Source organism: Herpailurus yagouaroundi, unplaced genomic scaffold (assembly GCF_014898765.1).
Source record: "Herpailurus yagouaroundi ecotype Mexico unplaced genomic scaffold, PumYag 250, whole genome shotgun sequence".
Taxonomy (NCBI): Eukaryota; Metazoa; Chordata; class Mammalia; order Carnivora; family Felidae; genus Herpailurus; species Herpailurus yagouaroundi.
This window is the reverse complement of record NW_024412467.1, coordinates 8,636,175-8,662,725: the sequence shown is the minus strand read 5'-3', so window position 1 is coordinate 8,662,725 and position 26,551 is coordinate 8,636,175. Positions and strand designations below refer to the sequence as shown.

Here is a 26,551-nt window from a genome sequence, read left to right as displayed (position 1 = left end):
AGAGCGAGACAGAGCATGAATGGGGGAGGGTCAGAGAGAGAGGGAGACACAGAATCTGAAACAGGCTACAGGCTCTGAGCGGTAGCACAGAGCCCAATGCGGGGCTTGAACTCATGGACCGTGAGATCATGACCTGAGCCGAAGTCGGACGCTTAACCGACTGAGCCACCCAGGCGCCCCAAAATATGCTTAATTTTTTTTTAATGTTTATTTATTTTTGACAGAGAGAGAGAGCAGGAGTTGGGGAGGGGCAGAGAGAGAGCGAGACACAGAATCTGAAGGAGGCTCCAGGCTCCTAGCTGTCAACACAGAGCCCGACGCGGGGCTCGAACCCACAGACTACGAGATCATGACCTGAGCCAAGTCGGACATTCAACCGACAGCCATCCAGGCGCCCCATAAACTATGCTTCTTGATTCTGTTATATATATAAAATTGTAGAAGGAGAAAAAAAATGTGGAAAGGGCTGCTAGGATTGAGGATAATATGAGGGCTTCCAGTAAAACTACATTTCATATAATTTCTTGGGCCACTATTTTTTACCTTGAACCCTATTAAAGTGTTACATGGCCTCAATGGTTCTAAATTTTCATAAAGAGGGTCAATTTTTAGAAAACTCTGGAAACAATTCAATTGCTCTAAAATAATCTATATATCCTTATTCTATTTAAGCTAACATGCATTGCATTTATTTTATTTAAAAATTACTTGTTATTTTTAATTTTACATTTATAGAATTATTTTTTAATTTTAATTATTTTTTTAAAGATTTTATTTTTAAGTAATCTCCACGCCCAACGTGGGGCTCAAATTTACAACCCCAAGATCAAGAGTCGTGTGCTCCACTGACTGGGCAGCAGGTACCCCTTTAAAACTTTTAATTTTTAAAATTATATAAGACATGCCGATTGTAAAAAATTCTTGTAATTTCTAAGCAAAACAGGTATATTCTTTCACCATCCCATCACACTCTCCTGTATACCTACTTTACCAGCTTATTTATATGACTTTTTTTCTATAAAGTTACACATATTTCTGAGCAAAGCTCTGTTATGTGATTTGTGAACAACTTTTTCTCAAGAGTCATCCAGTATATTTTCGTGCCTTAGCATAACTATCAGTTGCCCAAAAACATGTTGATATTACTTGTTTTTACTGGTCTCATTTACTTTTCCGTAAGTAGATACAACTTTTCAACAATGTAGTCAATTCCCCAACTTTTATGTCGTTCTTCAAAAACATCAACCTTCTCAAGGCAATGAATGTTGCATGTTGAACCTGAAACAAGAAAGGGGAATGAGTTTCTAAGTTGATGAAGAATGCGATAGGGAATCTTCTAAAAACACATCAAATGATTTAAAAGAAGTACTGAAGATGTTTCTTTGCCTTTGAATGACAATGGGGAAATGCTAAGAGCAAACTCTGGACTCCGAATCACCATCACTACTTACAACTCCTAAGACCTAAATTAAACATACCATCTCTCTGAAAGAATTCAATGCCTTTAACATAACACGCCGCTTAGCTAAAAAGGCATATCACAGAGATCTGTCCCTTTTCTAGGATAAAATAGTCTTCAATAAAATGGTTTGACTTTGATTTTATACACTTCTAGACACCAATTTGGGGCGCCTGGGTGGCTCAGTGGGTGAAGCATCTGACTCTTAATTTTGGCTCAGGTTATGATCACACAGTTGTGAGATGGAGCCCCACATCGGGCTCTGTGCTGACGACCCAGAGCCTGCTTGGGATTCTCTCTTTGCCTGTCGCTCTCTGCCCTTCCCTCTGCTCGCATGCTCTCACAAAATAAATAAATAAATATTAAAAAAATTGCTAGACACTAATAGTTACCAGGTCAAAACAGAGAATTGATTTTATTTAAAATATAAGTAACTTACCAAACAAGTTTTTAATTTCAGCATCTGGAACATAAAACGGTGGGCCTAGGTGAAAGAGAAACATGGTGAAGAATAATTTCCATAGATCTAATTCTAAAGAGAAATTCTCAGGGCCTGCTTCTCGGTCTGCTTCCAGTGACCTAGGTACACTCATTCTATACACAACATAATTTCCCTTACATATTAACACCCAGTGCTCATCACTACGAGTGTACTCCTTACTCCCTACCACCAATTAAACCCATTCCCCCACCCACCCCCCATCCAACAACCCTCAGTTTGTTCTCTATATTTAAGAGTCTGTTTCCTGGCTTGCCTCTCTCTTTTTTTTGCCCCATATGTTCATCTGTTTTGTTTCTTAAATTCATATATAAGTGAAATCATATGGTATTTATCTTTCTCTTACTGACTTATTTCACTTAGCATAATACTCTCTGGCTCCATCCATGTTGATGCAAATGGCAAGATTTCATTCTTTTTCACGGCTGATTAATGCTCCATGTGTGTGTGCGTATGCCACATCTTCTTTATCCATTCATTAGTCAATGAACATTTGGGCTATTTCTGTAATTTGGCTGTTGTTGATAATGCTGCTATAAACAACACCGTGCACGTATCCCTTCGAATCTGTATTTTTGTATCCTTTGGGTAAATACCTAGTTGTGCAATTGCTGGATGACAGGGCTATTTTTAGTTTTTTAAGGAACTTCCATACTCTTTTCCAGAGTGGCTGCACCACTCTCATCAACAGTGCAAGAGGGTTCCCCTTCCTCTGCATCCTCGCTGACACCGGTTGTTTCTTTTTATTAATTTTAGCCATTTCTGACAGGTGTGAGGTGATATCGCATCATGGTTTTGACTTGTATTTCTCTGATGAAGAGTGATGTTGAGCACCTTTTCATGTGTCTGTTGGCCATCTAGATGTCTTTGGCAAAGTGTCTATTCATGTCTTCTGCCCATTTCTTTATTGGATTATACGTATTTTGGGTGTTAAGTTGTATCAGTTCTTTATATATCTTGTATACTAACGTTTTATCCAGTAGGTCATTTGCAAATATTTTCTCCCATTCCATAAGCCGCTTTTGGTTTTGTTGATTGTTTCCTTCTCTGTGGTCCAGTTTCATTCTTTTGCATCCTGTCATCCAGTTTTTGGGACTTGGGAACTTTTAAATCAGAATGAAGCTGATGAACAAATTCCTTAGTGTTTCCTTCATCTTCTGAGTATTGATTTTCCTTGACTCCAACACTCACTCACACTGTACACATCCCTTCCACTTTGCTGCAGGCCATTTACTTTTAAGGAAATTGAGCTGCTGCCCCTTTCATGAGGTGTTGTGAGTCCCACTCTCAGATAGAGCCTGTGGTGTTCTGTCCCCAGAGGCCTGGCCTTAAGCCTCCTATTCAGGAATGGAATTTAAATCAGATTAGTAGCGCTGAGGTCTGTCTCCAATAATTTCTATTTCTATCTGATTGTTCCAGACTTAATTATGGACCCTAGGTCTCATTTTTTATATTATTATAATTTTTTTACATTTATTTATTTTTGCGAGACAGAGCACAAGTGGGGGAGGGGCAGAGAGAGAAGGAGACACAGAATCCGAAGCAGGCTCCAGGCTCTGAGCTGTCAGCACAGAGCCCGACGCGGGGCTTGAACTCACAAACCGTGAGATCATGACCTGAGCCAAAGTCGGATGCGTAACTGACTGAGCCACCCAGGCGCCCCCCAGGTCTCATTTTTTAAATGAGGTTTTAAGATCTGATTTACTCAAATAGAAAAAAATACTAGCATATGTAAATATTTATAAAACGTCACACTTAAAACATCACTTTTCTAAGTTTAAAAACAAAGATTGTTATTCAAGAGTGCAATAAATTATAAAATTTTAGAAATTAAAAAATATAGTTTAGAGATTTTTCTGCACACCTCCGACCCCCACCCCGTATCCTCATCCTGCCCATCTTCCTGTGAGGATGTGTCTGGGCCCCTAACCCATCCCTACCACCAGGGATGACCCACATATGCTCCACCCAAAGCAGGGCAACCAATCTCTCTTCCTTCCACTCCAGAGCTCATGAGATTTCTTTTATATTAGGGCCATCCATTCCTCCTCTGCTCTACAGTCTGAGCTGTGAATGGCAAACAAAATGGAATATGAGCGAGAAAACTTGTGAGAGGTGGAAAAAAACATTTACTGTTTCCATTAGCCCAAAGCAGACTTTTCTTCATGTATAAAAGGCAGTATTCTTCCTTTGCTCTAAATCAAGAGTTTATAATGCTATCCATGTCATAGAATTAAATCAGGAAAAGAGGCAACATCTTTGAAAAAAAGAAAAACAAAAAACTTTACCTGGATGTTTAGTGGGATCATAAGAAAGAACAGCCAAGAGGTAGCGAAACCCTTTCCTCGTTAGGGACAGCATTATATCTGTATAGCTAAAAAGAACACAGCAGAGTAAGGTGTTACATTTCTCTTGTTTTTTTTTCAAGTTTATTTATTTATTTTGAGAGAGAGAGAGAGAATGAATCAGCAGGCGAGAGGCAGAGAGAGAGAGAGGGAGAGAGAATCCCAAGCAGGCTCTGAACTGTCAGCACAGAGCCCAATGCGGGGCTCGATCCCATGAACCGTGAGATCATGACCTGAGCCAAAATCCAGAGTCAGACACTCAACTGACTGAGCCACATTTCTCTACAAAGGCAAAGCCTGCAGGGGGGTGAGAGGCAGGGAGGGAAATCAGGTTCACTTTCACCTACATTACTGAGTTAAATTCTTGTAAGGACTATCTGCAGTCGATTCGCATTCTAAATGTCAGAAACCGGGTCTGCAAATTACGTCACCCACCTAAGCTGGGAAACAGTGAAGCTAGGAATCAAAAGGAGGCCGGCTTCCAGGGCTCACCCGATCAGAAGATGTCACATAGAAGTGAGCAGAGGCTCTTTCTGGCCTGATGGGGTACTCGGAGGCCTGTCGACTTGGAACACATACTACGGAAGTGCTGTCAGCTCTGGGGCAGGGCCTCCCAGACCAGCTGGGTGTCAGTCACCTGAGCACTTGCTGAAAAAAAGGATGCTTGCACTCCATTCTTGGAGCCTGATCCGGTAGGGGTGGGGCTAGTGGGGGCCGGGAAGGCTGTAGGTTAACAATATTCCAGGTGACTGGGTCCTCTCCAGGGGCATATATGTAAGACTGTGTACAAGACAAGACAATCCCTTTCCTCTACTGAGTGGGAGAGGGACAAGACTCACAAAGAGGCAAAAATTCAAGGGAGGGTGAAATCAGAGCCCTGCAGGTACAGCATGAATGATGGGTGCTATGGGCACAGTCCTTGCCATACGTGTCCCGCCCGGGGAGCAGTGGATGCCACTACCCAGCCGTGTCTGGTCGGTTCAGAAAGGGGGCCTGACTCGGACGGGCCCCATCGGCAGAGTGACCCCAGTACAGCATGCTGAGTTGGGCCATCACGTGACTGCACTGGGGACCGGAATCGAGACACCCAAAAAGGAGGTGCTGGTTAGCTGTCGTCATTGTATGGAAAGCTGGAGCTTTGGGGGGCTGTGCTGGGGTGCTGGTGCTGGGGGTTGTGGGAAGTCAGACATGTGCGAGCAGAAATGGAGGAAGCAGAGGAAGCTGAGGTCAGGTTAGGAGCACAGAGGAGATGGGCACAGGGAGGTAGAGACACTGTGAGGGACAGGCAGACAGAGACAGACAGACTGTGCAGCTCTAAGAGAGGCCCCCTAAATCTTGGTACAGCAGTTTCTACTGGGCTTGGATACACTGTAATCCCTGTGCACAGTTCTGGGAGTATCTGGGGAGGGGATCAGCATGGGGATTAGGAGCATGCACTTTGCCAGGTGTGTGAGCATGAAGCCCAGTTCCTGCACTTAGTGGCTAGGAAAGCTTGACAAGCTCTCAATCTCCCTATGCCTCAGTTTTGTCCTCAGTAAAATGGGGATAAGACTAGTAACTGACTCAGGGTTTTCTGAGTAGTCAGTGAGTTTATACACATGAAATACTTGGAACATTGCCTGGGGTGTGGTAAGCACCCAGGTTAGCTTCCGTTATTCTCTTTAGTAGACTCCCCCAGTTAGGGCTGGCTTGAGTGGGTTGTATGTCCTTCTAAGGAAAGCATGGGACCAAAGCAAACTTTTTTCTTTTAAAATTTTTTAAGGTTTTTATTTATTTTTGAGAGAGAGAGAGAGAGAGCGAATGAGCGAGCAGGGCAGAGAGAGGGAGACACAGAATCCGAAGCAGGCTCCAGGCTCCTAGCTGTCAGCACAGAGCCCAACGTGGGGCTCAAACTCACAAACTGAGATCATGACCTGAGCCCAAGTCGGACACTTAACTGAGCCACCCATGTGCCCCACTAACAGATCTTTACTTAACTTTCTGATTCTTGGTCTTAAGAAGGAAGAATTAACTTGTCATCCCCAAGAAGGGGATCAGTCAGACTGGTTTGGCAGGGTTTCTTAGGACTGACATACTTCATTCCGTTTGGAATGTGGACTTTCTCAGCCACTTTCAAGAAATTCAGAAAAATGAGAGAGAGGTACACCCCGCTGATTCATGTTAGGCAGGAGACCTGGGAGCAGCCAACATCTCAGGACTTGCCTGTATGCGGTCAAAGCAGAAAGATGCCCAGTGTTAATGACAAGAATGAGATAAGGTATTAACATGTTAAGTACCAGGACCAAGATAAAGAAAAAGATCTTTCTATTGGCTTAAAGTAAGTTGTTATTCTGGTAAGAGAGGCCAACATGTTCTCAGGCGTGCTGATATCTCTCTCTCTCTCTCTCTCACATACACACACACACACACACACACACACACACACACACACACACACAAACACACACACGGCTGGGCTCGGAGGAAAGACAGCGGGGGAATCAGGGAACCCAAGCTAGGACTGGATTCCCTACTCAACACTTCTAGATGGGGATCCCACTACTCTTTATTAACCATGAAATAACAGTCCAGAGGCCACTTAGATGGTCTTTATATCTAGCACAGAGGAGGTGATAGTGGCTGGTAGGAAACGGTGTATTTTCTTTGCTCTGCATCTAGTTTGCTTTCATTTGTTTATCTTACAAGTATTTATTAAGCTCTGACTATGTGCTAAATATATACTCTGCCAGCCAGCGGGAAAACAACACAGTGTGCATCATCTGTGCCCTCATAGTGAGCTCTGTGACTCCCAGTTCGCTCCCCACTACCTTATGGATTTTCACCACACAAACCAAAGCCCCGAGAAGGACTAACCTCAGAGACGATGAACATCCTCGGGGCACAGGAAACAGCTACAAAGGCAGATGCTTAGCAGAATCGGGGTCAGTATACATATGTGGTGTATTATAAACAAAGAGGCTTCATGTGGTACTTGAAGTTGATAAAGCACACTGATGGCCCACAAGAAATGCAATGCAAACACTGGAATGTGATGCAGATGTTTGAGAGAAAGAGCAGAGCTAGGAATATAAAAACGGTGAGGGCAAATACCATGTATGATTTTTTCCGTGATTTCCCCATATATATTTAGAACACAGTAGGAACTCTGCGCATTTGTTGAATAACTGAATGACAGTAAAAGAATTGATGTGATCAGTAAAGACCAAGGGTAAGAGATAGGCAGCCACAAGCAAACGCGAACGATGGTCCATTAGGGAATGACAACTTTTAGGTACATGAGGAAGGGGAAGGTTCCAGAAAAGAGGTGAAGGAGAAGGAGTGGCAAAGAAAGAGAGAGGAGAACAGAAGTGAGAATTATCGCCTAATGGGGCGCCTGGGTGGCTCAATTGGTTCAGGCCATGATTTTGCAGTGCGTGAGTTCAAGCCCTGCATCGGGCTCTGTGCTGACAGCTCAGAGCCTCAAGCCTGCTTCAGATTCTGTGTTTCCCTCTCTCTCTGCCCCTCCCTCAGTCATGCTCTGTCTCTGTAAATAAACATTATCACTGAAGGAAAATATATATTAAGAAAATGTGGCATGGTGGAGGGCTGGCTGGCTCAGTCAGTGGAGCATGTGACTCTTGATCTCGAGATTGTGAGTTTGAACCCCATGATGGGTGTAGAGATTACTTGAAAATAAAATCTTTGCAGTTACGTGCATGGAACTGGAGGGTATTATGCTAAGTGAAATTAGTCAGAGAAAGACAAATATCATATGACCTCACTCATATGAGGACTTTAAGAGACAAAACAGAGGCACATAAGGGAAGGGAAGCAAAAATAATATAAAAACAGGGAGGGGGACAAAACACAAGAGACTCATAAATATGGAGAACAAACTGAGTAACCACTGGAGGGGTTGTGGGAGGGGGAATGGGCTAAATGGGTAAGGGCACTAAGGAATCTACTCCTGAAATCATTGTTGCACTATATGCTAACTAATTTGGATGTAAATTAAAAAAAAAATTAATAAAAAATAAATAATTAAAAAAAAATGTGGCATGGTCTACTTAAAGAAGATTAGGTTTGGCAATAAGCCTTACTCCTGAAACAATTTCTTTAAAATAAATTATTTTGGGGTGCCTGGGTGGCTCAGTCGGTTAAGCAGCTGACTTCGGCTCAGGTCATGATCTTGCGGTCAGTGAGTTCAAGCCCCGCGTAGGGCTCTGTGCTGACAGCTCAGAGCCTGGAGCCTGTTTCACATTCTGTGTCTCCCTCTCTTTCTGCCCCTCCCCCGTTCATGCTCTGTCTCTCTCTGTCTCAAAAATAAATAAACGTTAAAAAAAATTAAAATTAATTATTTTATTTCACTGATGTGCATGGAATCCTAGTCTGCCTCTAGGGACACCTGGGGGGCTCAGTCGGTTGGGTGTTCGACTCTTGATTTCAGCTAGGGTTGTGATCTCGTGGTTCCTGGAACCCAGCCCTGGCACGGGGCTTCCTGTTGACAGAGCCTGCTTGGGATTCTCTCTCCTTCTCTCCCTGCCCCTCCTGTTTACGCTCTGTCTCTCTCAAAATAAATAAACTTAAAAAAAAGAAAAGAGTCTGCCTCTATAGGACTAAATAATTCAACATTTATATGCTATCTCCAAGTAAGCATGTGAATGATATTTGAATTGGAAAATACATGGGAGAGGCCATTACATAGTGTGCTTTCTCATATTTTATTTTCTAATAAGACGAGGTGCGATAAGAATGGTCAATAACAAAATCTCTGACATAATAGCAGCTAATATTTAGCAGTTATGGAGAGCAGACAGGCACTTCCCACATATGTCTTTCCTTTTAATCCCACAAGCACCCTTGCAGATAGAATAACGTAGGGACCACGAGCGTGGGCTTTGACCAAACTCCCTCAGTCAGAATTTCAATTCTGTTGTGTTTTAGCTGCCTAACTTTGCCCAAGCAACTTAATCTCTTTGTTTGTTTTTTTAATTTTTTTTTAATGTTTATTTTTTTCCATTTTTGAGAGAGAGAGGGAGAGAGAAAGAGAGCGAACAAGCGAGCATAAGTGGGGGAGGGGCAGAGAGAGGGAGACACAGAATCCAAAGCAGGCTCCGGGCTCCGAGCTGTCAGCACAGAGGCTGATGTGGGGTTTGAACCCACAAACTGTGAGATCATGACCTGAGCTGAAGTCGGTTGCTTAACCGAGGGAGCCACCCAGGCGCCCCAAGCAAGTTCATCTCTTTGACCATAATCTCATCTGTAAAATGGGAATAATGGTAGCATATACCCCACAGGGTTGTTTGGTAGATTCCAAGTGTTGATAGAACGTTTCCAGCAATGGCTGGCGCAGCAAGTGCCAGACAGCGGCCACCTGGTGATGTCAGTGGAGGCGGACGGGGTGGTGTCAGCAGGTGAGCTGCTGTTGTGCAGAGTAAACTGAAACCTGGTGAAGGTGAATCCTTTGATCAAGGCAACACAGCTCAGAAGGGACGGTGCCACAAGCCTTGTCCCAGGTCTGCATGGCCAAATCCTACCCTTTCACACAAAGGGGGTTTTGGACGTAGGTCTTCTGATGCCGGACACAGTAAGCTATTTCAAAATAGTAAAAGTCTAATTTTCTGGAGCTCAGAAAAAGTACAGCGTATTAAATTAAGAAGGCCAAAAAGGAAACGCCAACATAATTAAAGAAACCAAATTACTAACCATTTACGATCGCCTGGGTTAACAGCAACTAATGCTCCTCTATCCCAGATCCTGTCGAATTTGCCAATGTTCACTCTGTCAGGAAGAAAAAGAAAGAATACAACAGCTTAAATAAGAAAAATCAGGGGCGCCTGGGTGGCGCAGTCGGTTGGGCGCCCGACTTCAGCCAGGTCACGATCTCGCGGTCCGTGAGTTCGAGCCCCGTGTCAGGCTCTGGGCTGATGGCTCAGAGCCTGGAGCCTGTTTCCGATTCTGTGTCTCCCTCTCTCTCTGCCCCTCTCCCGTTCATGCTCTGTCTCTCTCTGTCCCAAAAATAAATAAAAATAAAAAAATAAATAAAAAAAAAAAGTTGAAAAAAAGAAAAATCAAGTCTTGAACAAGATGAACAGCGCCCCCCGTGGTGCATGCTGGTATTTCGCCGGCTGTTAAGGATCTCCTGTCTGCTTTTTCAGAGCCTCCAGGGACGTGTTGATGCGGGTATGGGGAGCTCCTTCCAGTCGTAGGGGCCGGTGGCAGGAGCCTCCCCCTTCCACTCTGACCTGGGAGCATGAAGGAGGCCCCGAGAACTATGTGTGACAACAAATATCCGGGACTTTCCGGAGATGGGATGTCACCACCTTCTGCACTTCGAAATTCCTTTCTGTTACAGACTAGGTGTGAAGCGGAGACATTGTCTTGCTCTCCCTTCCTTTTCCCCTACCTGCCTAGAGTTGTTAGACTGTTTTCCATGTTCTGGAAGCTATCCAGGGACAAAGATAATCAAGTGTGCAGACACGTAGGCTGTAGCAAAAAGAACGGCAGAGCACAGATTCAAATCAATGCTACCGCAAGCAAACGGGAGGAATACAAAGACCTTCCCCACTCAGTGCTGCCTGGCAAACACTCAAGTTACTAAAGGTGCAGAGGTGCTGGGGCTCCTGGGTGGCTCAGTGGGTTGAGCGTCTGACTTCGGCTCAGGTCATGATCTCACGGTTCACAAGTTCAAGCCCTGCATCAGGCTCTGTGCTGACAGCTCAGAGCCTGGAGTGTGTGCTTCAGATTCTGTGTCTCCCTCTCTCTCTGACCCTCCCCTGTTCATGCTCTCCCAAAAGTAAATAAACATTAAAAAAGAAATTTAGAAAAAAAAGTGCAGAGGTGGTATTCGGTCCTACCTGGGAAGATCAAAAAGGTTGCAACAGTACAGTGAAATGTTCCCTGAAGAACTCTGTAATGAAAGTCAAGGAAAAAAAAATCGGTTTACTTAGGAGATAACTGAATGGTGAAGGAAGACAAGAGGGGCAAAGTAAAAGTGGTAGGGAGAGAATATGTAGTTAAACAAGAATGTGGGGAGCCTGGGTGGCTCAGTCAGTTGGATGTCTGTCTGCCTTTGGCTTGGGTCATGATCTCACAGTTCATGAGTATAAGCCCTGTATCAGGCTCACTGCTGTCAGTATAGAGCCTGCTTCAGATCCGCTGTCCCCTTCTCTCTCTCTGCCCCTCCCCCACTCTCCCTCTCCCCCTTTCCCTGTCCCCCCCCAAAGTAAATAAACATTAAAAAAAAACATGAAGAATGTGGGGCTCCTGGGGGGCTCTGTGAGTTAAGCATCCAACTCTTGATTTCGGCTCAGGTCATGATCTCAGGGTTTGTGGGATTGAGCCCCTCATTGGGCTCTGCACTTATAGCGCAAAGCCTGCTTGGGACTCTCTCCCCCCCACCCTTCCCCTGCTTGTGCTCAAGCTCTCTCAATAAATAAATAAATAAACATTAAAAAAATAAACATGAGGGACGCCTGGGTGGCTCAGTTGGTTAAGTGACCGACTTCAGCTCAGGTCATGATCTCATAGCTCGTGAGTTCGAGCCCTGTGTTGGGCTCTGTGCCAACAGCTCAGAGCCTGGAACCTGCTTTGGATTCTGGGTCTCCCTCTCTCTCTGCCCCTCCCCCACTCACACTCTTTGTCTCTCTGTCTCTCTCTCTCTCAGAAATAAACATTAAAAAATAATAAACATGAAGAATGGAATTGTACTGCAAATAATTTTTTTAATGGTGCTTTTGTGTTTTTTTAAAGACCGATATGGGTTCTTTTGGATCAACTCTAAGAGAAAAATCAGAGAGAAGTTAACCCTGAAGAATTAGTTACCTATTATACTTTTCAGAGCTTGTTCAATCTAAACAGTATTTACTTTAGCAGACCCCTGATATTTTGACACTGTTAAAGATAAGTAAACAGGCCAACCAACTACCAGGCATGCAGATACAGAAAGGCCAGATTAAAAAAAAATTTTTTTAACGTTTATTTATTTTTGAGCAGGGGAGGGGCAGAGAGAGAGAGAGAGAGAGAGAGAGAGAGAGAGAGAGAGAGGGAGACACAGAATCCAAAGCAGGCTCCGGGCTCCGAGCTGCCAGCACAGAGCCCAACGCGGGGCTCGAACTCGCGGCCTGTGAGATCACGACCTGAGCCAAAGTTGGACGCTTCACCGACTGAGCCACCCAGGTGCCCAGGTCAGGTATTTTTAACATCATTTCATGCAAAGTGCAGTTGTGTGGACTGACCTTTCCTTCCTCGCCCTTCACCCTCACCCCCACCCCCCAGGCTTCTCACATCCCTGGACAGCGGAGTCCATGTCACGTTACTCACCCCTGGGCCACGCCCCCAGCCCGCTCCCCTGTAATGTTAGCAGAGACATCCAGACACCGTTTCAGAGGCTGCCTCTCATTGGCCTTTCCCCGGGGCTGTCAGGCAGCTCCCTGTTGTGTCTTCTGGGTTCTCACGTTCTCAGGCACACAACCAGAACAGTACAGGCCATCCTGTATTCAGTGTTTATACCCGCACGGCTCTGCTCCACCAGCCTGTCCTCACTGTGGTCAGAGTCTGTGCCAAATTCACACCCGCTCTCTAGAACCCAGGATAGTTCTGTCCACAAGGTGCTCAGGCAATGAGCTGATGAATGAAAGAGAGCAAAACCAGGGGTCCACAGGCAACTGTTGGATTTTATTCTGAAATGACGCACCAACGGAGGCTTACAAAGACAAGGGTCTCTAAAGACCAGTCTGGAAGCACCGTGGGGGGGCAACCCAGAGGGGTGGGAGTGTCAGCAGGGAGGACAGCCAGTGAGTCTCAACTTTGGGAAGCTTTGAATAGTACTGATCCCCAGCCCCACCCTTAGAGTTTCAGATTTAACTGAGCTGGGCTGAACCCTCAGATGGGGAATTTTGAAAGATCCACAGACCTTTGCAAATGTGCCCCCGGGGCTGAGAACCATTGCTTGCTCCAATAGTCTCTGAACTGAGTAAACCCTGGGATTCTTAGATGATTTGAGAATGGGGGTGGGGGGCAGGGAGTGGGGAGGAAGCTGTAAAATGAAGTACTATCAAGCCTCCTACTAACCCACAATTAGTTCAGATATTTAGAAAAGAGAGTACTTTGTGAGAGACTGAATGCACCAGTGGACAATGGCCAGACCATGTAGGACTAGAGAACTTGGACCCGTGACTTCTGTGGCCGCTAGCCTGGGAAACCAAAGCACAGCCTTTGCTGCGACGATGTGTCATTGGGTTCTAGGGGTGCCTGGGTGGCTCAGTCAGTTAAGTGTCTGACTCTTGATTTTGGCTCAGGTCGTGATCTCAGGGTCGTGGGATGGAGCCCTGTGTCAGGCTCTGTGCTGAAAGCATGGAGCCTGCTCGGGATTCTGTGTGTCTCTTTTTCTCCCTCAGCCCTTCCTTGCTTACATGCTTTCTCTCTCTCTCTAAAAAAGTAAAACAGGGGTGCCTGGGTGCCTCAGTTGCTTAAGCGTCCGACTTCAGCTCAGGTCATGATCTTATGGTCCGTGGGTTCAAGCCCTGCATCGGGCTCTGTACTGACAGCTCAGAGCCTGGAGCCTGCTGCAGATTCTGTGTCTTCCTCTCTCTCTGCCCCTCCCCACTTGCACTCTGTCTCTCTCTCTCTCAAGAATAAACATTAAAAAATTAAAAAAACAAAAAACCAAAAAACAGCCTCACTCATTCCCATTTGGGTGGTGTTTTATTCCCACATTATTATCCCAAGCAGACGAAGCTGTCTACCTGGCTCACTGTGGTCAGAGGACGAAGACCACTCCCAAATCCGTCATTTCCAGCCCAAACGTCGCCTGGAGACATAGAGCCATTTGCCAGCTACACCTTCACCATCACGCAGGCCTCTTAAACTCACTTTTTTAAACAAGTAATCTCTAACAACTGGGAGATTAAGAGCCAGGCAGGGACCCCAAACTCATCATCCTGAGAGGAAAACTCATTTGCTCTGCCCTTTGAGCTTGTTTCTCGTTTATTCTCTGCCATCCATTCCAGTCATCTGGGCTGAAAGGGCAAACTCAGCTCCCCCCTGATTCCCACTCAGTTAATCTTAAATCCTGCCAGTGTAACATCCTAAACACTGCTTTGAGCCACCTGTTCCTCTATACGCCCTGTGGCTTTCCCGGCGCCAGCCTTCAGGAGCTCTTCCCTGGCCCTCCGCACGCGGCCTCCCAGCTGGTCTCTCTGCCGGGAGGCCGCTTCCCTGACGCCACAAGGGTGGTTCGTCTCAAAAGAAAATCTGGCCGCATCAGGCTCCAACTTAAAACCCTTCCTGCACAGGATGAAGGACCAGCGTCACGGGGCATCTGAGAATGTGTACTAGACTGCCTGACCGTCACCACGCTTCAGTGAGCCCTGCGAGGCTGGGTTAGGGGACTCTCCTGTCTGTTCCCTTTATACCCTGTGTCGTTACACTTAGCTCTGTGTGTGACAAACAGCTTCCTCTGTGTTTCTCTTCTCAGCTAACAGATTCTTTAGGGCAGGGACTATGTTTTGATCTCTTCAATGTCCTTTGCAGGGAGTGGCACAAGAAATTCTCAGGAATGCCTGTTTATTTTTTTTTTTAATTTTTTTTCAACGTTTTTATTTATTTTTGGGACAGAGAGAGACAGAGCATGAACGGGGGAGGGGCAGAGAGAGAGGGAGACACAGAATCGGAAGCAGGCTCCAGGCTCCGAGCCATCAGCCCAGAGCCTGACGCGGGGCTCGAACTCACGGACCGCGAGATCGTGACCTGGCTGAAGTCGGACGCTTAACCGACTGCGCCACCCAGGCGCCCCAGGAATGCCTGTTTATAAATAAAACTAACAAACCCAAATCAAAATCATGATTATAGATAGGCTTTGACATCAGCTATTAAAAAAAAATTTTTTGTGTGTGTGTTGGTTTTCTTGAAAGAGAGAAACAGAGCACAAGCGGGGAGGGGCAGAGAGAGAGGGAGACAGAAGGCGAAGCAGGCTCCAGGCTCTGAGCTGTCAGCACAGAGCCTGATGTGGGGCTTGAACTCAAACTGTGAGGTCACGACCTGAGCCAAAGTTGGTCATTTAACCAACTGAGCCACCCAGGCACCCCAACCTCAGCTCTTTAATACATTTGTGCACATCTAGCTATCACCTTTCAAGCCCTAGTTCTTTAAACGCTATAGTGTCCTGGTGAATCTGATAAAGTGGGGTCACATGACATCTGTACAGTAACTTAACTTTCTCTAAGAGAAACCTTTTCCTGGGGGTGGGGCGGTACGGAAATACTTATTTACCAAAAACAAAATATACCTTGAATACTTTGGCTCCAGGAATTTCCATGATGGGCTCTTCCGAGTAAGAAAGATTCTGCTCTGTAAAAAATTCCCGAATCCCAAGCTCACTGATTTCCACACCCACTACACAGTGTCCTCGGTCCGCAAACCTGCATGAAATCATGTTATTCACACTTAAAATTTTTATTTTGGATACATTACTAAATAAAAGAGCATACCCCAATAAACATTCAGTTCCCTTAATTTTAAGGGATTAGCATAAACTCAGGTTCACAGGGTTTCACAGAACTTGTAGGGAAGTGCATCTATGTATTCTCAAGCTTAGTGGTACCTGGAATTCTGAAAAATTGATTTACACGACCTTAGGAAAAAATTAAAAATTTGAAAACCTATACCTTAAAACATTGGTCTGTTACAAATGGATCTGATTAGAAGAGTTTCTTATTTAAAAGCATTCTGTGGATTAGAAATGCTTTTTAATTTCTCTAAATTAGCCCTGTCCATTAAAACTTTCTGTGATGACAGAGGGGTCTGTACCTGTATTGTCCAATCCACTGGCCACTAAGCACATTGGCTACTGGGCATTGGAGATGTGGCTAGTGTGATTTAAATTCAAATCGTCACACGTGGCTAGGAGCCATGGTACTGGGCACAGGGCTATATGACGTTAGCGTCCATTTCTATAATCTTACAACTTCCATTTACTTACCATCAACACTACCCAGAAACGTATCGAATTGCCATATACAAATAACTAGTGTTTTCCTTCTAAGTTGTGTAATTACAGAATTCACAGCTGTGGGATCTTGACTCCGGGGGAAACAGCCCCAGTAGCACAAATATCTAGGCACAGTACTGATTCATGTCAAATTAAACAAACACATACAGTCAATTCTGCTATAATGCAACATAGGCATCCCTAAAAATCACTGTGCAATGCAAAATTATGCAATAAAAATCGAAAGGCTTATGGGGAAAGTGGGGGTTGGGGCACAAATAAAAAAACTTTGTCACAGTGGAACATTATTCGGCCATTCTTCCCCTGCTCATGCTGTCTCTGCCTCTCTTAAAAATAAATAAATAAACTTAAAAAAAAATGAAATCTTGCCATTTGTGACTACATGAATGGACCTTAAGGGCATTGTGCTAAATGAATTAAGTTTAACAGAGAAAAACAAATACAGTATGGCCTCACTTATATGTAGAATCTAAAAAAAAAGAGAAAGAAAAAAAGGCTCATAGATTCAGGGAACAGACAGGTGGTTACCAGAGGCAGGGGCAGAATGTAGTCGAAATGAGTGAAAGGGTCAAAATTCCCAGTTAGAAAATAAGTAAGCCATGGGGATGTAATGGACAGCATGTTATACAGTATTATAGTTAATGCCATACTGAATATTTGAAAGTTACTGAAAGAGTGGATCTTAAAAGTCCTCATCACAAGAAAAAAAAAATTCTCCCACTATGTATGGTGAGGGATGTTAACTAGACTTATTGTGGAGATCATTTTGCAATATATACGAATATCAAATCATTATACACCTAAAACTAATGCCATGTTATATGTCAATCAGACCTTAATTTTTTTTTTTTTTGAAAAGCTGTTACACATTTGCCATAACTTAACTCTGTGACTCCGGATTTCCTCAAAAATATACAGTGAAAATTTAGAAACAAACTGCATAAATAATACATAAGAAAAAAAACAACAATTCTCATCGGTGCCACATTATTAAAAAGAAGACAAACAGAGGGTGCCTGGCCGTCTCAGTCAGTAAAGCATGTGACTCTTGACCGTGGGGTTGTGAGTTTGAGCCCCACGTTGGGTGTAGAGATTTCCTAAAAAATAAATAACATCTTACCAAAAAAGAGAAAAAAAGAAGAAAGACAGGAACCTCATAGAAACGGTGGCACAGTTTTACGCCTGTTATATGGTTACAAAATATATAAATACTAGCGTGTGGCAAGGTGACATTGAGAAAGACCTGAAGCTTACTCATAGAAGTGAATGTTGGAAGGGAGGCAACTTGTAAGTTACTGTGCACTGATAGAATGGGGGTGACTGGAAAGTTCTAACAACAGCTGTGGATAGGAGTGGCTCACACACAGCACACAGGTGAACTGAGGTGTCGGGGAACTGTGTGGGGTGTGTGCATGGGTGTGTTTTGTCCCTTCACACACAGCTGCCTGTAGTTTTCTGCTCTTCCTTCATGTTTCTTGTAGATGAAATTGCATGTAAGTGAAGGTGAAATTCACGTCACGCTCAAATCGTCCCCTGATTTATCAGTGGAGTTAGAGTGAAAACAGCATTTTTGAAACGAGGTATAGCAGAACGGATTGTACCTATTGTCCACACAAGACTACCACTTTCAATGAGGTCAGAGCGTGAACTGTTTTACAGCTCTAAAATAAACATATGAATAACTGGTCTTTCACATTTCCTCCTAAATTCATAAGTTAATATACAGGGAATATTTTATTTTATTATTTATTTATATATTAAACAACTGAAAAAAAAAAAAGTTTTTTTACTTTTATTAAGTAGGTTCCATGACCAATGTGGGGCTTGGACTCACCACCCTGAGATCAAGATCTACTAACTGAGCCAGAGAATTCCCAGGTGTCTCCAGGGAATTTTTTTTTTTTTTTAATTCTTCCTACAAAGTTATCCAAACTGGCTGTGAAGATTTTTATTTATATTTGACATATGGAAAACAAAATATAGCCTATTACAGACTGGCATAGGCTGGATTATATTGGAATATACCATCCTGAAAAAAACCTAAGAAAATGTCTTAAACATTTTATTTTAACACTTTTGGGCCTCATCTCATAGTTATCTATTCACATCTGGTATCTGTACAGACCCTAATATGCAAATTAGATACATAAATGAAAAATCTTCTAATATAATAACTTACTCGCAATTCTAACAGCTTAGTTGTGGTATTTTTTTTAATGTTTATTTATTTATTTTGGGGGGGGTGTGTGCTAACATGAGTGGGGGGAGGGGCAGAGAGAGAAGAGGACGGAATCCCAAGCAGGCTCCGCGCGGTCAGTGCAGAGCCCCACATGGGGCTTGAACTCACGGACCGTGAGATCATGACCTGAGCCAAGATCAAGAGTCAGATGCTTAACCGACTGAGCCACCCAGGCGCCCCAGTTCTGGTATTTTTGTTACACATGACTTTGGATCCAAATATCTGGATCACATTTAATTGTCTATTTACTCATTCCATTTCCTAATCTTGTCTCAAAACCTCTGCTAGTGCTAGATGGTTAGTACTTAACCACAGGGCAATAAGACCGTCTGTTTCTAGAGTTAATGCTTTTCTTGTAAGGAGTTTCCAAAGCAACTCTTCTGGTTTAGTGAGTTGGTTGGGGATATGTCTAGTAATACAGTTTAAATATTCTCAATGTCATGGCCACACTAGAATCTTAAGCTACGTCAGCCATGTCACAGGTGCTCAGCTACTACAAGTTGAGCCTGTGGGTGTGCTGGCTGCAAGAATGCCACATCTGTACTTGAAAATCAGCTCCAAACGCATTCATGTTTTGTGGGTCAGCCACCTACATTTTTGTAGGAAATGGAGCATCTTCAAGTCGCTAAATTTTTCATTTACTAACCTTTTTAATACTTTAAAATTTTCTTTCCTGCCTAATGATCAAAATTCTCAACATTCAAGGTTATAAATTAAAAAAAAATTTTTTTTAAATGTTTATTTATTTTTGAGAGAGAGAGAGCAGAGTGTAAGCAGGGGAGGGGCAGAGAGAGAGGGAGACATAGAATCTGAAGTAGGCTCCAGGCTCTGAGCTGTCAGCACAGAACCCGACCTGGGGCTCGAACCCACAAACCGTGAGACCGTGACCTGAGCTGAAGTCAGACACTCAACCGACTTAGCCACCCAGGCACCCCTCAAGGTAATAAATTAGTGGTACTTCTAAGCAGGTCTGTGCATGATTACCACAACTGAGTCATATATAGAAGACGATTGCCAGGTTTGTGATTTTAGGATAATCTACGGTAATAGCGGCTTGCTAATTAAAGTGAGTTCTCTCCACAGAGAATTACTTACAAGAAATACTTTCCTCATCAACAGTTTTGTAACAATGATTCTTGAAAACAATTGCCTATGTGCTTGTAGTGGGAGGGGAGAGCTGAGTTGAACCGTGGACTACATGCTTTATTGCCCAAGAGTTGTAATATGTTTTGAATTTTTCTGACCACCTCTAATCAAACTATCTAAAATTAACTCATCCAAATTCCTAAACCACCTACAAAAATGAAACTGCACAAAGATGTCGCAGACCTAAGAGAAAAGGCTAGCCGCCTCCATGCCTTGAGACCCCACCACTAGTTCCAAATTATAATTATATTTATAGGATTATAAATAAATGATAATTTTTCTTAGAGACCCAATAAAGAAAGGCCACACTGGGTCTTACTGAGAATATTATCTCTACGAACCCAGCAGTAATAATCTACCAAAAATAAAGGATCCCTGTATATTTCCTGAGAGTGGAGCTTTTAAACCTGTATCTTTTAAAATATTCACCTAAAGTATTTGTCATCAAGTCAAGAAAGTGTGTTAATGCTCATCTGCTCTTACCATTTCATCTCAACTGCTTTTCCACAAAGAGGAAAAAATACTCTCAGAACATTCTCGCCTTTAAGGAAAGTATCCAAATGCTTCTTTAATAATCTGGGGAGAAAAAAAAAAGATTTGTTTTCTTTAGCCTAATGCACAGAGGAAAGGATTACAATCACATGATGCTAAGTACTTTTCATGCACTATCTCACTTAATATCCCCTACAACTTTACAAAATAGGTAACATTCATTATTACACTCTCCAGTTTACATAAGAAGAAAAAGAAGGTTAAATAACTTGCTTAGTCAACAGATAGTAAGTCATCTGACATCTGACTTAACCCTGGAACTTTCCTCATTTGTAATTAAAAGTTATTTTTCTTGGTTGATAGGTTTTAAAAATTCTTTATTAATTCCCCAATGTATGCATGTGTGTGTGTGTGTGTGTGTGTGTGTGTGTGAGAGAGAGAGAGAGAGAGAGAGAGAGAGAGAGAGAGAGAGATGGGGAGCCGCTGGACCCACTGAATTTTTCAACATTCATTTTATGAGAAGCTATCTAAATGTGTACTCACATCTTAGACTCTGGAAAGTTTAATTCTGTAGTTAATTCCCTCTGTAGAGATGTGGCTCTTCTAAGGCCACCCACATGACAAAGATAACCCATATAATGGCTCTGGGAAGATGCCCCAACTACCACTCAGTGTGCAAATACAGTGATAGTGATGATGATGATGATGTCATCATCCCCTGGGAAGTAAGAGTAGCTGCCTAGAACAAGTCTGACCACTTTACTTAGCACTGGCCCATGATACATTGCTACTGCTTCAAAGCTTACCACTACTAACACATTGCTCAGCATCCTATTTCATGTATTAATTTTTCTCAGCTTCTTTTCCTACATACAGGAAGAAAAAGTATTATATAGATAACACTTTACATTTGAACACACGCTATTGGAAAGCAAAGTCAGAACATCGCCACCTTTCAGTATAAAGAGATACACGCGTTAATGTGGGCATCTGCCATATATATAAATGTGTATGACCAACATGCGGATGCTACAGGGGCTTAAAAAAAGACATATTTCATAAATCTCAGATGCCTTCAATTGTAAGACACCATTATCTATACCCCCTGGGAAGAGCTAACATTGCTGATAAATCTAAGACATGCCAGAGATGCGCTGTATTTCAGAGACGATAAAAGGTGAAAAACTAAAAACGTACACTTTATAATCAGTCATATATTGTGTACCTATATTATTATTTCTATTTCCAAAGTCAGTTTCTGATGGAGCATTTCTCTGTTATATATACCAAACATTTCTTACTGATGTCCTTGTTCTTGATGAAATCCAATTTTGCCGTCCACCCACTTTTCTCGCCATTCTTCCAGAGTTAGTACTCGGTTTTTCTGTACCTCGGTATCGGGGTACTCTTTAACATCAATTAAAGTGCTTGTATCATCCATAGTTTCATGCACACCTTTGCCTTACAAACAGATGCCTTAAATGCCTGCAAGGAAAATATTCATAATGTTGTCATTTAAGGGCATCGCAATCCTATCGATAAATGAAATAAAAACCCATTATCCTTATTCTGTCTCTCTCTCTCTGCCCCTCCCCTACTCACAAGCACATGGCAGTGTTCTCTCTCTCAAAATAAACTTAAAGAAAACCTATTATCGTTAGCAATATGGCTTTTAAAAATATTTCAACATCCAAGGAAAAGCCATCCAAAAGATTACTTCTCAGTGAGCCTAATTGTAGAAGCATACCTCATATTGCTTATTAGGAAGGATCTTTAAATAAACTGAATTACATCTTTAAAAAAATGCTTATTTATTTTTGAGAGAGAGAGAGAGAGAGAGCATGCATGCAACCACATGCATGCAGGGGAGGGACAGAGGTAGAGAGAGAGAGAATCCCAAGTAGGCTCTGCACTGTCAGCACAGAGCCAGATGCAGGGCTCAAACCCACGAAACATGAGATCATGACCTAAGCCCAAACTGGGAGCTGGATGCTTAATCGACTAAGCTACCCAGATGCCCCAATAGACATGGCCTATTTTTGATCAAACATTTGGAGTACACATTATTATGACCAGTTAAATACTATTCACAGCTGAACCACATAGTATTCTATGATTACTTTTCTGTACAACTTTTTATTTTCTAGTTAATAGCTGTCTTACTTTTTCATTTATATAAAATCCCTATGTACCTGTTACTAGTTCAACTCTAAGCTCTACCAATTGTCCCAATCTCCTATCAGTACACTCTCAATCTCTTATCAGATATTCTACCAATAGCATCATCTTGGAGGGGACTCTCTGGGAGCCTTCTGGCCTGGATGTTCCCTGTTCCCACTGCATAGCTAGCATTCTGGGATCACTCTTGTTCATCACCCTGAAGATCTCCTTCTCTTTTAATGATTCCCTTTCTTTTACTCTTTTTTTGGTTATTCACCCAAAAGGGTTAAGCACAACTTTCAACAGCTTTCTAAGAAAGGGTGCACAGGAGAAAAGGTTTTTGTGATTCTGCATGTACGACATGTCTTCATACTATTCCAGATCCTTGATGTATAGTTTTGCTGGGTATAGAATTCTTGGTTAGAAATCTTTTCCTCTCACAATTTTGAAAAAAGTAGTTCCATTGTCTTCTAGCTTCCAGGGGTATTGCTTAAGTTCAAAGACATTCTGATCCTGATATTTTCCAGAAGGTCAATGTTTTGCTCTCTCTCAAGGCTCTTCTTTGACCCTAGTTTTTCCGATTTCATAATTCTGTGCCTTCTTTTGAATCTGCTTTCAACAATTTGGCTGAGTTTTTTAATCTGGAAATGTCATATCCCTCAATGCTGGAAACATTCTTGAATTATTCAGATAATAATTTATGTCCCTCTTTTGTTTCTCTTTCTCAGACCTCTTTTATTTGGCCGTAGAGCCTCCTGACCTAGTATTGTAAATTTCTAGTATTTTTGTTCCCATTTTCCAGCTGTTCATCTTTTTGCTCTATTTTCTGAGAGACTGCCTTAATTTTTATCCTTCTACCTTTCTATTTAGTTTTTAAACAAAATTTTTTATTTGGTTTTTCTTTCCTGCTATCAAGTCTTTAATTTTCAAGAGCTCAATTTTTGTTTCTGATGTTCTTTTTATATTACTTTGTTATTTCATATATAGAATAGATGTAATATTTTCTCTTATTTATCTGCATAGTCTGCTGCTTATGAGTCACTTTTTCTGTTTTTTTTTTTTTTGTCTTCTGTCTTTCCAACTAGTGACTTTCCTTAAATGCCTAGCAATTCTTTTTATCTGCTCATATTTAAGAGCAGTACCAAAAAGCTGATTAGATGTTTAAGTATGTGGGTGGGTTCACTGACTGTAAGCTGCACCTTAAGGATGATGTGAGTGGATTTCATTTGGAAACCTAGATGTCACTATCTTTGTCTTCTTTTGACTGGGCAGACTTTCCATAGATGGATCTCTCAGTCCCTGTGATAAGGATCAAGTTCTTGGAAGCCATGGTTCTATATTCACATAAGAAAAGGACAGAAGTGAGAGGGCCCCAGCATTCAGTTTGCTTGTGTTCAATTAATCTCCATTCTCAATATGGCACTCAAATTCCCAACTGTGTATTTGTATCTCCCTAGTCCAGAGACTCCTTACCTTCTGCAGGGAATAAACTCCCCAAGTCTGCTGGTGTGGCAAGAGACAGACACCTTGTTGCAGGGAGTTGGTAAAGGGATCTGGGGATTTAGCCTTTTCTGAACCAGAATTTCAAGTAATGCTCCTAGTTTCAACCACACCCTTCCACATCCCAGAGGAACCTGGTGCTGCTAATTCCTGAGCATTTGGGGGATTCTATAATGCGAATGGGGTTGCTTATTGGCTTTCCCCAACACTGGTTTATAGCTTAGCTTTCTTGAGGGGTGCATGGCTGGCTCAGCTGGTAGAACATGTGACTCTTGATCTTAGGGTCATGAGATCAAGGGTCATGAGTTCAAGCCCCATGTTGGGCATGGAGCTTACTTAAAAAAAAAAAAAAAAGAATTTAGCTTTCCTCAGTCTGCAGAATCCTTTACCACTTGTCCATCTGCAGTTTTATGGTTTTTTGTCTCACCTGTCCTCCCTACCCTATTGCTGTTTTGGTGGGGTTTTAGGAAGGCGCAAAATTAGATATGTGGGTTTGATATCCCATCTCTATTCCATAAGTTGGTGTTTTCAAATAATTTTTCTTGCAGTTTCTTTTTTGCATGGGAAAAGGCACACAATGGAACTGGGGGGGAAAAAGACACTTAAATATAACTGCAATCCCTCTGAACATATGAGGAAAATGCCTGTCCTTTCAATGTGAACGTTGTTATACTAAGGACAATGTAACACCAATAATTCTAACATTCTAACATAATTATTTGAATCATTAGTGAAACTATTTTAGTTTGGAGTATACTCACATGCTACTATTGGAGGGTTTAATTTAATGATTTATCAATGAGAATAGTAAACATCACATAAGAGCAGGTGTTTCTGGAAAAGTTCCCTTTACTGCAAAGTTTGGTTCTAGTGTGCTTAGGATTTAAGGAGAAGGCACCTCCCTTGCAACTGGGAACATAAATTCACTTCTCAGCCAACATTTGTTAACAAATGCTTTTGCAAGGTCCTGCTGATGTCAGGAGGTGACTTTCAGTTTTCTGAGAGGTCGGGTAAAGTATCTGATTACATTGGGTACAGAAAAGCAAAAAAGAGGAGCAGTGTTGCAATACTTTCAGCAAGAAACTCTGGAACCTCAGCTTGAGCTCTCATAAAGCAGTTCTCTACTTAAAACAAAAAGGAAACAGAATTTTATCATAAAACCAGGACAATCTGGAATTGCACACTTCTATTCCTTTCACACAAACTTGAAACAAAAGTTAACATCATGTATATAACTTAACCACCTCTTAGCTGTTCTAAGAGCATCTCAGTGGATACTTGCCCACGTGCTTTTTTAGAGAAATAAAACGTTTCTTTTTATAACAAGATAAAAGTGTGAATTATAGGGTTGCCTGGGTGACTCAGTCAGTTAAGCATCCAGAGTCTTGATTTTGGGTCAGGTCTTGATCTCTCTGTCGTGAGAGCCCCTGGGTGGGGGGGGGGGGGGGGCGGTCTGTGTGCTGGGTGTGGAGCCTGCTTAAGATTCTCTCCCTCTACCCCTCCCCCACGTGCCCAGGTACGCTCTCTCAAAAAATTAAAAAAAAAAAATTTTTTTTTAACGTTTATTTATTTTTGAGACAGAGACAGAGCACGAACGGGGGAGGGTCAGAGAGAGAGGGAGACCCAGAATCTGAAACAGGCCCCAGGCTCCGAGTGGTCAGCACAGCGCCCGACGCGGGTCTCGTACTCATGGACCTCAAGATCATGACCTGAGCCGAAGTCGGCTGCTCAACCAACTGAGCCACCCAGGCGCCCCTCAAAAAATTTTTTTAAGAAAAGTGCAAATTATAACAGTCAGGAAGGCAAAATTCACAATTACTCCTACCCATACACAGAAACAGATGTGCTAGTTTGGCCCCCAAGTCCTCCGTGGGTGGACTCTCAAGTCTGGTTTCCTCTCTAACCTCTTAAAAAAAAAAATGTTTCTACTTTCGATTTATTTTTATTTGTTATTTTTACAGAGAGAGCTCGCATATGAGCAGGGGAGAGGGGGCAGAGGCGGAGAGAATCTTAAGCCGGCTCCAGGCTCCTGAGCTGGATGCCAGGTTTCATCTCACAACCCTGGGATCATGACCTGAGCGCTAATCAAAAGTGGGCCACTCAACCCACTGAACCACACGGGCGCCCCCTAGATTTATTTTCAAATGTTGCTAAGTTGAAGAATAACTTCTCTAAGGTGCAAAATTTCAAGAGGATGGCTCTTAAAACATGCATACAACTGTATAACAGCCTTGGAGCAAGACAAAATCTTTACGGCACCCCAGTTCCCAACCCCCCTACCCCTACCCTCACCCCTGCCCTCGCCCCCAGAGCATCACTGATCATTAAACGAGTATTTCTCTTTTCTTAAAAACTACTAATAGAGGACGATGCTTTAGGGGCACTTTAAATCCTGGACTCAGGTCATTCACGGCGCGACCTCGTTATTCCCAGATCCCACTCTGCTTCCTGATCCCGTTTCAGGGCGTACATTGCTGGGCTGCCCACGGTCGTCAGGATGCCCCATTCCGGAATCCGACCACAGGCTCGCACCCAGCAAGGCTAGCCATTTCTCCCGCACCCTCTCCGCGCGCAACAGAGCCTACCTCGCGCGCAGCTAGCCGCCGGGACCCCGCAGCTGGCTCCCGCGCCGCCTCGCGCCCGAAAGGCCGGGACTCCGCGCCCCGCCCCCGGGCCCGCCCCCTCCCCGGAGTCCAGACCCCGCCCCACGCCCCAGGCGCCC

The 26,551-nt window shown here is 43.1% G+C and overlaps 1 protein-coding gene across 3 annotated transcripts; it reads right to left on the bottom strand.

Annotated features, from left to right (window-relative positions):
• Positions 1-904: 904 nt before the first annotated feature.
• TPMT (thiopurine S-methyltransferase) lies at positions 905-26,500 on the bottom strand. 3 transcript variants are annotated; one of them, XM_040460394.1, is made up of 10 exons: positions 26,415-26,455; positions 24,591-24,950; positions 21,471-21,654; positions 20,161-20,253; positions 15,570-15,702; positions 11,140-11,192; positions 9,989-10,063; positions 4,247-4,332; positions 1,899-1,943; positions 905-1,278 (listed from the first exon to the last, which is right to left on the bottom strand). In XM_040460394.1, exons 3-10 carry the CDS (start codon positions 21,608-21,610, stop codon positions 1,166-1,168), a joined length of 738 nt encoding a protein of 245 aa, XP_040316328.1. In that variant the 5' UTR covers positions 21,611-21,654; positions 24,591-24,950; positions 26,415-26,455; the 3' UTR covers positions 905-1,165. The 3 variants fall into 3 exon arrangements, with proteins under 3 accessions (XP_040316328.1, XP_040316327.1, XP_040316329.1); XM_040460393.1 differs by lacking the exon at positions 24,591-24,950 and having other exon boundaries at positions 26,415-26,500; XM_040460395.1 differs by lacking the exons at positions 905-1,278; positions 1,899-1,943; positions 24,591-24,950 and adding an exon at positions 3,943-4,025 and having other exon boundaries at positions 26,415-26,500.
• Between the last annotated feature and the right edge of the window lie 51 nt (positions 26,501-26,551).